Source organism: Platalea leucorodia, assembly GCF_965183815.1.
Source record: "Platalea leucorodia genome assembly, chromosome: 5".
Classification (NCBI taxonomy): domain Eukaryota; kingdom Metazoa; phylum Chordata; class Aves; order Pelecaniformes; family Threskiornithidae; genus Platalea; species Platalea leucorodia.
The window spans coordinates 94008361-94024207 of record NC_138827.1 but is presented as its reverse complement, the minus strand read 5'-3'; the positions used below and the strand labels follow the sequence as shown (position 1 = coordinate 94024207).

The following is a 15847-nucleotide window of genomic DNA, read 5'->3' as shown; positions in this document are numbered from 1 at the left end:
TGATAATTTTGTTCATGTTATTTTGTTAACCAAACCAATGGCCTTTGAAATGAAAGAATGGCAAGTTACATCCAAGTAGATAGAAAAAATGATTCAAGAAATCAAGAATCTAGGCAGGTGGTGTGTAAAGACAGAGGATAATTAGGTACATGTTTTAATGTATTCCATCTTCATGTATTGTAACCAGCAAACATATATTTGGTAACTAGTCAGAATTAGTTACATTTCTAGCTACCACAACCTTCGGTCACAGAAGAACTTAGCAATTGCTATACTCTGTTTTCACATTTGCCCCACAGCAGTCCCAAATATAATATAAATCATTATATGTGAAAGACTAAATTGATATACTACCTGAAATTGCAAGTGACAGATTTGATCAAGGCTAGTTAGAAACATTTATCACTCAAAGGTCTAGAGACAGAAAGATACAGAGAGGTTACTTTAAACATTAAAGGAATGGAGAAGTAGAGTGATTGAAGAAGGGCAATGTAATTTATCAGAGGAATCACTCTCTACCTGCAGAGTTGATAAGAAAGCAGCTCAGCAGACAGAAAGTGGATCAAATAATGTTTCCTACAGGAGTGTGTCGAAGGGCAGCTCCCAGGGCTCCTCTCTTCACAGCAACTCTATCAGCGCTCAAGGAAACCACAAGAAAAACAGCAACACAAAAGCTGATATGGAAATGCAGAATCAGACCCTGGTAAGTGCTTTAGTACATGAAAGCATTATTACCTTCTTTTTAACTTCTGGATGTGTTCCTTATTGCCAGTACAGACAAACAGGGTAATAACTGTTTATATATGATAGAGAGATTTCGTGTAGCTAAAGAATTGTGAATTAATACAAAAGTTGGCAGCTTGACTATAGGCCAGGTTATACAGCTAGTCATGAAGATCCTACTGCTTCTGCTGGCAATTCAATTCCAGTGGAGATATATGCACAACGATGCTATAATCATACTGTAGTAGAGTGAAATAATAGGACTGGTTTCTTCTTTTCATTTTTTCCCCCTTCCCTGAAAATTGCATGCCAGTGTTGAACATTCCTCTGAACATTATAGAAATCAAGCCTAAACAGCGCACTGCTGATGAGGAAAAGGCAAAGTATTTGACCACATTTGGGAATATCTGCCACTTAAGAGGGAGTCTTTCAAAAGCAAACACATACATTTGACCCATGTCTCTGTATCATGGGAAGTCTCCCTGTTAATGCGCTGTAGTTAGTTCTATGCTTCAATAAGGCACTAACTATACTTAATGCTTTAATTTACCCAGAGACTACGAATGTCGCAATTTAGAAGAAAAATAATTTTATTTTCTGTTAGCTGCTAGATTCTGTTTCTTGAAAGGTTATGCGAGTGGCTAACTTTTCTGCATCGAGAAGTGTACAACCAGAGTCTAGGATTGTAGCCTAAAGTCAGACTGAACGAGTGCCCTTCCTTGTGAAGCTTCTAATAATTAACTTTAGAATTTAGTGAGGAATTTCTTGCCTAGCCAGGGCCTTCCCCATGATGTTTTAAAGTCCAAGCACCAGGAAAACAAAGATGCTTTAACTTGATGAGCATTCTTTTCTCATTCCTGGTAGCTGTCTTGACTTTATTATTATGATGATTATTAACAATAATCACAATTTTCACAAAACAGTCTGAAAACTTGTGCCAAATATAATACTGAACATGAAGTTGAGGCTATTACTTTTGTTGTTCTGATAAAACTGAGTTACTGAAGTACAGCATGTGCAACTATTTCATCTGAGAGAATGTGAAATACAAATTCTTTGGGTTGTGTTTCAAGGGTAAAACAAATTTCAAAAAGCTTCATAATGAGAACTGGAAAAACTTAGCTTAGTACTGGTGTTTAGGATGCTTAAGGTTAAAGTATCCCACACATGGTTTCAACTTCAGGCAAATGTTATTTTTACTTTAATGCAAATGTCTTTCCTAAGAATATCTGCAAGGTCATTTTTTAAAACTTACGGGGAACATACGCAGAATGAATGTGTTTGAAAACTTTTTCCTCCTGACTCCTGTGGTATCATCTCTTCTTTGAAAATGCAGATGTCTCCTGCATTATAAAACCACAAATTATAAGCATATCTAAGGCTGTCCTTGTAGTGTCACTGAAAGGAAAGAGAGAGAATGAAAGTCTGGAAATGTGCAATATGCAGGAAATTCAATCCAACTGATCTAGAACTTTGATAGCAAAGCAGAGCCCCTTATCAGAGCCACTCAGTTTAACTATGCCCCATTTAATATGGTCCTGACAGCTTACGGTATATCTTCACTGTACAGAAGTACAAAAACTCTACACATTGCTTCTACAATTTCTTGCTAACCTACTGTTTTCTAATCCTGCAGTAATTTGCTGGGCTTTTTGTCTGTTATTTTGTGAAGTCATTCTAAACGCAGCAATAATAGTCATTTAGGTTATTTCAGTCATTTCAGTATACCTTCAAGAAACACACTTCGTTTTATCAGGGAACTACAAAAATTGTCCTTAATAGACATAAATAATGGAGAAATGCTAATTATACTATTTAGTTTTTAAGGACGTTAGTCATGGGGAAAAGGCATTACCTGTCCTATACCTTACACTCTTTTGTTCGCTGGGAATCAAAGTATTTTTTTATTGTTTTTGAAGATTAAGTTACATTATATGCTTCATCTTTGTGAGTTTCATATTGTGTTTTTTGTGGCACTTAAATCCTGAAAGAAATATGTAGTGCCAAAAGACTGAGGACATCTAGAATAACGAGATTAGAAACGTGCTTACAGTTCTTAATGCTAACTTATGAAAGAGATATACCTTAAGATTCCACAGTATGTGATATTTCATCTTGTCCTCCAAACTTCTACAAGAAAAAGAATAGGAAGTCTTTAAATTCAAAGTTCGTGCATCTTATTACTACCATTTCCAGTTATTCTTTGGTGTCTGCTTACTTTGAAGCAGATTGCAAAGGACTGGGAGATAGCTGTGACTGAAAACAGTTGCATGCGGTAGAATGGCTTGTTGTGCGTTTTTTTGCTTGTAAAAAGACAAAATGATTGCTTTTGGAGAAAACAGCATAAATCTTTTGCAAAGCCCTGAACTAAGAAGATTTCTTTTCTTTTTTGAACAATGCAAAGTGCATTTAGTCATACAGGCTCAGTGCGGAAGCTGCTGTATTTCAAAACTGCGTATCATATATATACTGCTTCTTTAAATCCTGGCCATAACATTTTTAACATTCATTTTCTAGAAAGTTTTTCCTTTAAAGCCTATTTAATTTTTGATGATTAAATCTTATCTTATGATGTGCCAGGTAAAGACTTGGGGCACTATTATGCCATAACATATGCACCAATTACCTCTGATTTCTGTTCATGCAAAGAACGTCATTGCTTGACTGCCACTGAATTTATGGAAAAAGCAATGTTCCACCAATGGTGGCCTTGTGCGTTCACCTTCAGAGGGATACGCTTCCCGTTAGTGTTCATCAAAAAAGCACTTTGCTCTAAAGGCCAGCCAACAGAAATACATAATCCTTTAGCCCACACCAAGGATATTCCACATTCTCCAGTACTTTTTCATGTCCTTGGCTGGAGCTTAAGGTGAGATACAATCATTTTTGTGCTGCACTGCTTCATTTCATCTTTGTGATTTTATTACAGCCCAATATAATTTAGAAAAGCCATGGGCTTTACTTTGTGAGGTGGAAGTGTGGCACCAAAATCAAGACACCAGGAGTTTTGTGTAGCACTGTCTGTCTGCAGTCTGTGTGTTTGGGGAATACTCAGAGATCTATCCTAATATTGTGAAATGTCACATCAGCAGCAAGCCACAGACCGCCATGCAGTCTGCAAATGTGAGAAATTGTTCTACCCGTAATTCGATGCCAAATGATCACATACTCTCCTCTTCCTTTTCCATAGCCTGAAGAGCCTCATTTCAGAAGAAAAAAGATGTAATCAAATCTCTGGGATTAAGAGATTATAAATGCACTTTTATAAATATAGAGAGCGAGTCTTTCATGTCTTACTGAGGCTAGTCACAAGAGGTCAATAGGGTTACTTCTGTAAGCCAGACAAGCAGAATATATACTATGATCAAAGATATGTCATGCAAATGATGATAAATTCTACTGGTTTAGATTACAGAACATATTTAATGTTATTGTGAATGTGCTGTAAGCGGTTTAAAACAGCAGAGAGTGATTAACAAATAATTTAAGATCTCTGAGATATTGAAAGTAATTTTTTCTGCAGTGCTGGCTTTCCTCCTCTCATCACCCTGAAAGTATCTTCATTCCTGTTTGATTTATATAGCACGGCAGAAAAATATGTCCCTGGATCTGAATTATGGCCACTGATGGCATGTAATGGAGGGGGTTTTCACTGTATGCTAGGAAGACACTCAGATTGTATATACACTTGGGAAATAGGAGTGCAGAAGAACAGAGGAAAATTATGCCTTCATCTGAAAAACAGAATATCTAGGGGACTTTAATAACACATAGTTGAATAACACATACAGGCTCTTAGTGTGCACTGCATTGTTAAATGAAGTTTTTCTCTCTGTTTAGCTAATAAATGCTTTTAAACAGAGAGAGAAACAAAAATGCTGAAGTTCTGTGTTTGCAAACTGAAGTAGAGAGATACCACCACATCACATATTAAGTTCACATTTTCTTTAGCATAGAATCTGAAACGTGGTATTCCTAGAGAGAAACAAATAAGAGGTCAGGAGACCTGAGCATAGTTCTTTTTTTTTTTTTTTTTTAATGCAGAAAAAGACGTTTCCTTTTGAGGAATTGCATCTTCCAAGGGTATTTTTTGACTGCTGCATATTGTGACTTTGAATGAAGTTAAAGTTGTTATCCTCAGATATCGTTCATAGAATGAGACAGGCTATGTACTTCCACTCTTAGCTGCCCTGTAACTTTACTCTGGTTTATTTCTGAAAACATATTCTGTAGTTATCATGAAGCAACATAAACAGAGTCACAGATGTTCTTCACTTTTGTTGTTGTACTATGTACAGGCTAAAGTAGTCACAGAAAACCTGCAAGAAGAAGAGGAGGACACCATGACAAGGACTACATGTCAGAGTCATGTGATAGGTACAAAATTATATTTTACACTGGATTTTATTGCTGTTTCAGTTCTTGGAAAAAAACATGTTTAATTCTCATTACTTTATTTGTTTGCCCACCTGATGTCAGCTTTAGCATTCATTTAGCTCTGTTCCTGGATAGCCAGATTTCACCAGCTGTATAAAAGATGAGTACATACCATTACCAGTTGTGGATCAGTGCAGTGCTGACAGAAGGGCTTTGGAATCTGGCTGTGAAAGATCATTTCAGCCTCCAAAACTAGTGGGTTACACATAGTGGCTTAATTCGAGGGTCATTGTGCATGGTACTTTCAGTGGGAATAATACTGATATACTGTAACTCTGTCATCCCGCCTTGAATTAGTAAATTTCAAAATAAAATTCTGAATAGCAAAATAATTATAGTGATAAACTGAACCAGAAGGAGTAGCAAACCAGGTGTCTGTTCAGAAGACCTTAAAGCTGTTATTGAAAATAAAGTTGCCTTTGCTCTATGCTTTTTGGGAGGGTAGCACCATCTGCCCTGCTTCTTGATTGGCATATACTAATTTTTAACCACAGTACATATTAAAATACCGAATAGGCAATGGAGGACAAAACAGAAGTCTGTTTGGGATCTGTATTAGAGCAGTATGTCATCAATATAAGGAACTGACTCTGAACGAAAAAGATTCTCCTTTAGCAAGTTCCCCTTGCAGGCAGAGACTGCAGCAATAGTTAAAATCTGATTGAGTGTTTTCAGGACGCTGTAAGTGATTTTGCTAGCCAGAAGCTCTTCCATTTCACTAGTACTGTCAACCCAGCAAGTGGGGCTGAACAGAGGTATCATGTTGAAACACATTTCTCTTTGGGGTAGTATGAAAATGTTTGCATGCTTTATTGACTTTTACATCCTTTTCAGTCCTAAATTCAGCCAAATAAACTCTGGCTGTCTTACTTGCAGAAAAGATCCCTAAACTCTTCCCTGTCTAAGAACCCAGCCATAACTTGTCTCCATTACAGCAACTAAATAACAAGAACAGTGTAAGACTCTGAGGGGATTCTGTGAGTGGGTAGGCACTAGCCCTGAAAAGAGAAATATGTGCTCCTCACTCTGTGCATAAAGGACTTACTTTCTGTTACTAGGAATTGCCCTAAAGAGAATAACTCACTTAAGAATGTTCAGAATTATTTTTCCTCAGACTGAAACAATTATTTTGCCTCCACCCCAATATTCTCAAAACTTTTCCTTTGAATTGATGGGAAATGTTTGGGTTTAATTTTTAATCCAGATACTGAACAAGAAAAAACAGCTATTTGCAGAGCTTTTTTCTGAAAAGACACCAAGTGCTTTCTTGGTGTTCATCAGTGTAATTGGTGGCTGTGGCTGAGGCCTAATTGCCATCTGTTTCGATACGTTACTTTGTTATTGGGTCCTGTAATATGTCACGCAGGTGGCTTTTGAGGGCATTAATATTTTGCTCCTCCACAGGCACCAAATCTGAGTCTCTGACAGGACATAGTGGTTATGGAGCAGGTTGCTTGGCATTCCCCAAAGTCAGACTTCCATTGTGCCTTGGGTTCATGAGGCCCTCAGTTAGCTGGGAGAGGTTATCACTGTGGGTCCAGCCCTCCTGTGCACCAAAGTCCTTTTTTGCAAAGAAAAGACCTTTTTCTTCACCTTCTTCAGGGCTGATGACATGGATAAAGTGACAGGTAGGTCTGTGGCCCAGGTCTATACAAGTCCACAGTATGTAGTGCTACAGAGATGCCAGGCAGTGCTGCCCTTGGGGAATTCCTATAGCTCATACAAAGACCTTTCCATCATCTGAATTATACCAATTACAAAAGCACCTTCTTTTCCCTAGACAATGCCGTCTCTTAAAGGCTCAACACAGGATGCCAGCTATCCCTGTTCTGCCTTGTCAAACCGTCGAGAATAACTCAAGAAGTTTGCTCTGAGGATCTCGTTGTTAATGCCAGGAAACTTTGATGATGGGAGACATTATATGCAATAGGTAGTACTGGCACAGTAAAAATAATAGAACGCTAAGCAAATTTGTTAACATTAGCAGAGTGAGTCCTAATGCCGAATGTACCAGTCATTACTTATTTCAGCAGGACAAGCCCAAGCCTGGGAAATTAGAAGCATGGATCTAAGTGCACTTCCTGAACACTCCTAAATCAGTGTCTTGCTGTGTTTTATACCACTCTCATCAGGCTATGTTTTATCTTACATTGGTATTTTTCCTGCTGTATGTCCGCATTGCTCTTTGTGGATAGCAAGCTTTCCTAGGTCTCGTTCTGATTCTTTTATCAAATTCCTTGATAGAGGTTCTGGCATTTTTCTGATACAAAGGTTTTCATAGACAGATAGTGATTTTTTTCAAGACTGAAACTCTATGCAGCTCTGGGAAACTTTCATTTGGAACATTTCCCACATCAGCTTGCGATTTTTAGTCAAAAACATACAGAAGGAAGAACCTGTGAAGATTATAAAGAACGTGTTGGTATGGAGAAGTACCTGAGATGTGAGAGCACCAAATTTGGCTTTCTTTGTTATCAGCGCCTATGCTTCTGGTTGTCAGAAGCAGAAGGGCATAATACAGGAAGGATGGCTCTGTAAATGCTGTGCCTCACTGCCGTCAAGCACCTAATAGTGAGCCAGGTCCTCAGTCTGATCAAAGAGGGCACTTGCTCTGACCCCTGAGCAGTTCTTGTCCTGGTGGAGGCTTTTGGTCTGTTGTTTCCATGCAACAGTTTCACAGTGTTGGGGGTTCTGCCAGAACAGGAACATCTCTGAAACCTTGAAAATTTTGGTGGGCTGTAAATTAATTTCTTACTGCATTCTTCACCATCATAAGCGGTTGTTTTAAGAAAACAAAGTTCACTGTGGCTTTGTAGCTGTACTTTAATGAGTTTATTCTACTGGTTTTCATCTAAACTGGTAACAAAATAGAGCTGAATGTATAGAACATGTAGAAAGGCTATGATTAAGCAGGGAAGATGTTCTTTACTATGGTAAAGAAATAATAGGAAAAACATGTGTTTCTGTAGTTGTCACTATAAAATACCTAAATTGACATCAGTTCTGCCCAGTTAGCTAATAAACAAGATACATATAACTGAACAGTCTTCAAGGTTGGTATCATGTAAAACAGTGCTTGTTCATCACTTTCTAATAATGAGATACTCCTGGGTGTGTTAAGCAAAAAACGTGTAAAATTCCAGTTGCTAGGTTTTTAATTTATTGTCCATTGTTGATCTAAACAAATTTAAGTATTTTGCTGAGTCTTTGGATTTGTTAAATTGAAAGAATACAAGAATGCACAGTAATATAAAATTTCCCTTCTAGTATACCTGTATCTCAGGAACACACGATCATTTCCATATGAAGCAGTCATTTATATTGTGCTATATTGTACTTAAACATACATTTAAAACATTTTAAACATTTTTAAAACAAAAATATGCTCTACCCTGGATGCTTTCACTGTACTGTCAGTGAGGATGCCCAATGCAGCCCTGGCAGCACAGATGCTACCCGTGCTCCCGCTTCCCACAGACAGGAGACCTAAACATCTACAAGTATCACTTTCAGGTCCAGTCATCTTCAGAGTTCCTTCCTCAAGCCCTTTGCAATAAAGTAGTTGAGTTTTGAAAGAGTGATGAAGTGGGAAATGCTGAAGTACCTAATAAGAGGAAGGACATGATAAAAAGGTTGCCTTTCCCTTTGTGTCATGAGATAATCCCCAGCTCAGCCAGGTACAGCAGGATCTCCAAATATTCCTATAAATAAAACTCTTTTATTGAATGCAAAGACGATGTGTCAAGCTCCTGACAGTATTGCTCCCATGTAAGCATAAAAAAGCCTTCATTTTACAAAGAAAAAGAATTCTCTTTCCCCCGAGGGAGTAGAAGTGTCAGTGTTTGTCTTGAATTTCCCCATTGTCACAATGGCCAAAAAAATTACAAGACATTTACAAATGACACCTTTACATAGAGAAGTTAATAATTGGACATCTTGAGAAGAAAAAAGCATTTTTGAGAAAGTTTAATGTTTCATATTTCAAGTACTGTTTCAAATTAGCAGCCACTCCTGGAAAAGTGTGATTGTATTAATTATAATGTATTAAGAGTTTTCATTGATAAACAGCTTCAAGGGAAAAGCCAAAAATCCATGGCACAAGCAAACAAATGCTAATTACTGAAGAATTCATTCTTGCAGACAACTTCACATGAGAATTCTATGGTATACAGTAACAGTCATACCAGTTTCGTTGATTATAATATTCATCCATTATGGCTAAAATATGGGCGCCTTGAAGGAGCAAAAGTATTTTTGGCTATACAGGTCCCTACACAAATTAAAAGGTTCCTGACTTTGTTTTCTTTTTAGGAATATATATATCTGTAATGAAGAGGAAAGTTAGTCGTAATCAATCATATCATTCTTCAGTGTTGGTATAAACCTATGCTGAGGCTGAAGGAGGAAAGACTGCATGTGCCATTTTCTCAGACATCAACACTTGGTGATTTACCAAACCCCATGTTTGAAAGCTGCATGATAATAATTTCTTTGTGTCCAGTTTCCTTTTCTCTTTGTCACCACAAATGGGTGACAAATTTGCTAGAGAAGCGAGTCAACATTGAATACACTTTTTGCTAATGATATACTCAAGCTTCACACAAAACACAATCTCAACATATATTTGCCAGCCTAAACAGGCTGCTGAGAGGTGTCTGAGAAGGTTTCGAATCTATTCTTAAATTTATACTCAGGTTTCAATACAAAGACAGAGGATTTTTTTTGTTGTTGTTGCAGATGTTTCTATGTGTAAGTATGTTTATTCACCATAGTGGATTTCCAGTGGTCATTCTGTCCTTAGCAATTCCTAAATGAATCAAACAAGCACTTCTGGTCTAAAGCACTGAAGTTCAGGGAGTACACAAAAGCATGGGCAGTTCATCTAAAGGAATTACTTTATTGAACTGGAAAGTTTTTGCTTTCAAATGTTATCTTTAATATGTCACTGATTGAACTAAAGGGCCATATTTATTCTTTAATAAAAGCCTGTTGAGCTTTGACATCAGGGACTTCACTACAGGTAGGTTTTGTCCTCAGAGTGACATCCCTGGTAAAAATAAAATAAATGAAAAAAATCTAAACAGACCTGCAGTTCGCTTGAGCATTGTGGGCACTCTTGATAATGCCAGAATTGGTAGTAGCAATCCAAATATATCTGGGTGTTGTTGGTACTATCTGCTCCACTAGAAGCACAAGATACTACCTACTGAAGTCGTATGGGGAGTTAATTCCCTGAGGCAGGCTGTGGTTAGAATCCATAGTAAAAAGATTCACAGTTCTTGGAAAGAAATTATCTAACTGTGGCATTGACCCCCTGTTGTTTGTTTGGAGTATTTCAGGTGGAATTCAGAGCCAGGTGAAGATTATGAAGGTAAATGTAGTCAGAATTTTTGAAACTTTGAAGAAAGACTTGGGTCGAATTTTTGTCAAATTTTCATTAGAGGTCCAGGTCAGTTGCTCAAAATTGATTCATCCAACATTAAATGGGAACCTTGTAGATACTGGCATTTCTATAATACAGAGAAAATGCCTGCAGGTCCTTAAAAGGATTTTGAAAAGTCTCTAGCTAGATAGAGGGTTGGGCTTCCACACTATCAAAGCAACATTAAAAGTGCATTGTAGGCTTTGCTGCTTTGTGCTAGAACAAAAACACACACTGAGGTCAAGGGATACTTTTGTAGTTCTGCTGTAGCCCAGCGCTCAATTCCATTAAAGTTCTTGATAATCATCTGCCTTATAGCAGCCTTTATCATCATTTTTTCTACTTTCCAAGAACAGCCTTGCAGAAGGGTTTTGCAGTTTAATTTAAAGGCAATCTGGTAAGAAAAAGGAAGGTCTGTCTTTCAAGCAACTTTTTGGAGATTCATCTGCTTTAGAGAACATTTGGTTGAATCCCGTAGATGCCTCATGTTCCAGAAATGAAGTGGTGTTGGTATTTTATATGTTGCGTTGTGTTTTAAAGTCCAGCCCTTTAGGCTTTATATGCAGCAAAGTGATGAAACTACATTTCCAGTAGAACCCAGCAACGTCCTTCACAGCAAGTTTTATAGAAAGTTGCTAGCAACTTGATAGCAATTTTACAGATATATGTAGGACATGTAACATGTTGTAGGTGTGAATGGGTTTGACTTAAAATGAAATGTCAGCATTATAATTATTTGTATTGAGGTATCAAAATACTAAAGATGATAGCCTTATTGTGTATTCTGATACTGTTTTATTCAGCACCCAGTAGCCATACTATGAAACTATATATATGATAATAAAAAACCACCCTTCATAAGCAGACTTTTCTATGAGGAGAAGGACCTGCATTCTTTCTAGTACCCCAGGTAAATTTGTTTATCTCTGACTCCTCTTTCCTTTCTGGTTCTTCTGTATGGTTTTCCCACAAATATACCCATTTACTGCCAAGATATTCTTTTCTCACCTTTCCCCTCATGTTTATTCACCTGCATCGTTTGAAACTGGTGGTCACTGTTTACTGCTTGTGTGGTGCCCTAGTATTGCTTATTATCTGATTCCCCACAAATCTAGATCACGATATAGAGCCTGCCTTTTTGTTTCCATATCAATACCATTTTTAATCAACAGCTCCTCGCTCCAGTGTCATCTGCCTTTTTTCTCTCGGTTTCTTTCTGAAATCTAGATCTGATGAACACCAGAACTGAAAAAGTATGTTTCAAATTTAATTTCTGAGTGTGCCATTTAATGTACATACTCATAATACTTAATTATAAGTTATCCAATTGCCTCTGCCAAAGCTTGATGAAAACAATAGCAGTTCATCTGCTTGTTTAATAAGCTTGCACTGAGCTTCCAGTAAGAGAAGAAAAAATACTGGACACCCTCCTCTGCCAAACAAAAGACTTGGGTTTATCCACCATTATGTAAACTACTAAAACTTTGGGTGTTTTTACTGGAGTGCTAAGTAAACAGCTATTGATTCATGTTTTCTCATTCTCAGGGAATGGAAATAGATGTGAAGGAAACAAGCCTGATTAATGTGGTAAATACATTAAGTCTGACATGCATCATCCTGAAACATGTCCATTAAGCCTGACATATTTGAGCAAACACATTTACATTAAAGAACCCTCAGAACCTGGAGACAGATTAGGTGAGGTCTGTAATGAATTACTGAGATAAATGTAACAGAATAAGTGACAGAGGAAAGATGGTGAGCAAATTGATCTGCATTACAGCCTGTGCATTCGGTAAAGAGAGGTGATCTACATCACTGTGGAGAGGCAAAAGGATAATCCAGAAGTTGCTTAAATGTCAGGCAAATCCTTGGACGCCTCTAATGCATTTAATGAAGAACAATATTCAGCTGATAAAATGTCTTTTGACCGCAAAAGAAATCCTCTCTTGTCAGGAAGTCTCAATGCCTGAGAAAACAACTTATCACTGTCAGTGTTAATTCCTTTCATCAGGCCATTGATAGAAGTTGAGAGGAACCATTTAGCAATCATCACTGATACAGCAGCTGAATCATTCATTTACACATGATCAGATAAAGGAAAAATGTTTGTTTTATCTTCCCCATCACCACCCAAAAAAGCTGTGGAATACCTAGAAGTCCCTGCCTGTGAGGTTGCAGTCTGTAAAAGCCGTCAAACAAAACCAGTTATCGCCGAATCCGTTTCCAGCCTGGGTCTGTTCCTATTTCGAATCTGCATGCTCAAAAATGTTATGTTTTGATACAAGTTGTGATAAGGTATTAGATTTTTCATGAATCCCCTATACATGAGCAATGGTACAAGTATGCATGCATTTATTTGTACATTGGTAACAAAGCCATTTTCTAAAGCCCTGTGTGCATGTGGAAGCTAAGAGGTAGATGTTAAATCTGTAGGTGTTGGTTGTGTTGCTTTAGTAAACATGCTTCCTGGGCTGGAGCTTTGAAATGGGACTTCAGTGTAGCAGGCAACTTAACAACATGCTCACTTGCTGTATCTAGCCAGCTTGGATGTTAATCCAAAGGACTTGGTTCCCAATTGCTAAAACAATGATTAATTAATAAATACGAAAATAAGCTGCTTGCCTCTAGCACCATCAGGATCCAAAATTGTTCATCAAAAAAAAAAAAAAAACCAAACCACCAAACACCAAAAAAGAGGCTTTACACAACATTTAGCAGTCCTGTGTTCTTATGCTGCAATATTCATGTTACTGAAGATTTGGTGTGGTCATGCTATCGAGTGGCCTTCCACGGTGGGGTGGAGCAGCATTCTGCAATGCCTCATTTACCATCCCAGAACTTGCTCATCAGAAACAACTCACACTGGTGCCTAAAGCTGATTAAATACCCTTTCCTTCTACGAAGCTGCTCTGCATCTTTTCAGTGGAATTCTATTAGTGTGTGTTTTTCGTACGGGTGAGAAGGTGAACAGGCTACTCTGCAGAATGGAGAGAGCTGTGAGAGGAACATGTTGCATTATGTAGGTTTGGGCCACTAGAAATGGGATGAATAGTGTCTGCTGTACTGTGTTCTTGACTCTTGTTTGGCATTTGAGTGTTTCTGCAGGCATTAATTTTGAAATGATGGTCTGAAGGAGTCTATGATAATAGAGTGAAACTTTCTGTGTATTTTTCTCATTGTTACTTATGTTCCTTGAAGATGATGGAGAACCTTGCCAATGTGAATAATAAGAAACTAACATCCATTAGTGTCTTCTAATTTATGTCAGCTTACCTTCTTCACAGTCTGGCAAAGACAAATAATTTCTTTGTACTTTAAAAGATAGTACACATAGCACTTGTCTAATTGCCAATTCTTCTGCAGCACTGCTGCAGCCTGCTGTCTAGCTTGTCTTCCTTCTGTGGAGAGAATTAATATTTTGGATCAACACTTCCTTATTAGCTACAATGATTTGCTGTTAATTTCCTTCTTTGTCATTACATTTATTCACCCAGAAATACCAAATTTTATCACTAGAACGAGAAGAAGCATGGCTCTTTATACATTATATATAGAATACAGTCTAATTATTATTCAAGATACTGAGAATCTGCTGGTCTCATTCAGGCTTAAAATGTCAATTAAACAGGATGGCCAGGTTCTTCAACTCTGAAGTTAATGCTGCTATGTTGATTTACACTACTTTACATTCTGGCCCAATCTATACTCATTTTTATCACTCAAATCAGGACTGTGCCTGATTATCATACTTACTACAGGATAGTACATGCCAGTATTCTCTGTAACAGTATGAGTCCTTCTATTTGAAACTTTTCTGCTTTGCATGTTTTTTGCTTCTGGCTAGGACCATCTGTAGATGTGTGTACGGAGCTTCAGTCATGCATTTCCTATTAACTCTAATTCATATACCTGAAGTATAACTGAGCAAACTGAAAATCGTTTTGAATGAGTATGTGTTAAGTTATTTTAAACATTTGTTTCAACGGTGCTCACGTGGGCTTTGTGCTCCTTTTCTACAATGACATCTACTAGAATCTTTATGAAAAATACATTTTCACCTGAATTATCAGTTATATTTGAGCTGTATTGACGTATGCCTTACCAAATTCTCACTCCGAGGACAGGATGCCTATTCCTAATTTTGTTGTTCTCTTTGCCATTTTTAACTGAGTTTGAGGAGCTTTGATTCATGTCTTCAGTCAGAGACCTGAATTGTTGACATTTGATTATGCAATTAACCATCATAGCGTATCATCGAAAAACAGGCTCTTAAAAAAAAAAAAAACTATAATAGAGAAATAATACCTATACAATTAGTGCATTGTTTTTAATACTAGGTGAACTTGAGAATTTCTCAGTGTTTGGACAATCCACTGTGAGGAAAAGAAGAAGAAATCAATGAATAGATTTATAGTGGATAATTTCCCTACTTCCTATCTCGTGCAAAGAGGTCTAGTATGTTGTTTCAAAGTGGTCATTCTAATGGTGTTTTTGAAACACCATGTAACGCTGCATACATTTTTATTTTTTTTTTTGCAAAAAACAGACTTCCTGAAAAAAATCTCTGCTCATTCTTCTGGCTTTAAATCATGATGGTTTCTCACCAACTCCTGCTTGCATGCAGTTAGTTTCACAGTGATTCAGCTGGTTTGGAGGAGCTGAAATTGAGTACTGAAATGGAAAGATTATAGTTAATCTAAAAGTTACTCAAAGCTCTCTGTGCTTACTCTGTTAATGAGTTTTCACCTCATTAATTAAGAAATAAAATCAGTCTGTTTCAGGTGTGCATATATATTTGTAACTGTTTATTAGTAGTACCCTTAAGTAAAGCCATCTGCAGGGCAGAACTAAAAATAAATTATTTAAAGCTTCATTTAATATTCATGTGTCTTTAATTTCAGTCTTTTTTTTGTACTAATAAACAAAAAGCAGTGATGTTACTAAAATAAATATAGTGTGTTCTCCTGTGCCTTTGCAAAACGCAGAGCTTCCTATGCACTTATAAATTAGTCTGTGTTTACCAGACAGCATTTATGCTCAAAGCACTATCACTAGTCCTATCTGTTGGGAATAGAAAATCAAGGAAAGTATCTCAATGATATTTCACTCTCAATAAGTGAAACCAAACTCCAATTTATAAGAGACTCACTTAAGAGCAGGTGAATCCGTGGTGCCATCCTGTTATCCTTAAATGCTTCAAACGCACTAGTCAGTGAACAGAAACCCTCAATGGAACAGCCAGATACCAGTGGCAAATGCTCC

General features: G+C 37.3%; 1 protein-coding gene across 1 annotated transcript in view; it reads left to right on the top strand.

Moving 5' to 3' along the window:
* Positions 1 to 15847, top strand: part of NCKAP5 (NCK associated protein 5) — a gene marked incomplete at both ends in the record, with an annotated part of 383473 nt that overhangs the window by 324462 nt on the left and 43164 nt on the right. The window contains 2 exons of the mRNA XM_082314721.1: positions 526 to 703; positions 5022 to 5100. Of these exons, the coding sequence (XP_082170847.1) occupies positions 526 to 703; positions 5022 to 5100 (257 nt within the window). The remainder of the gene's footprint in view (positions 1 to 525; positions 704 to 5021; positions 5101 to 15847) is intronic.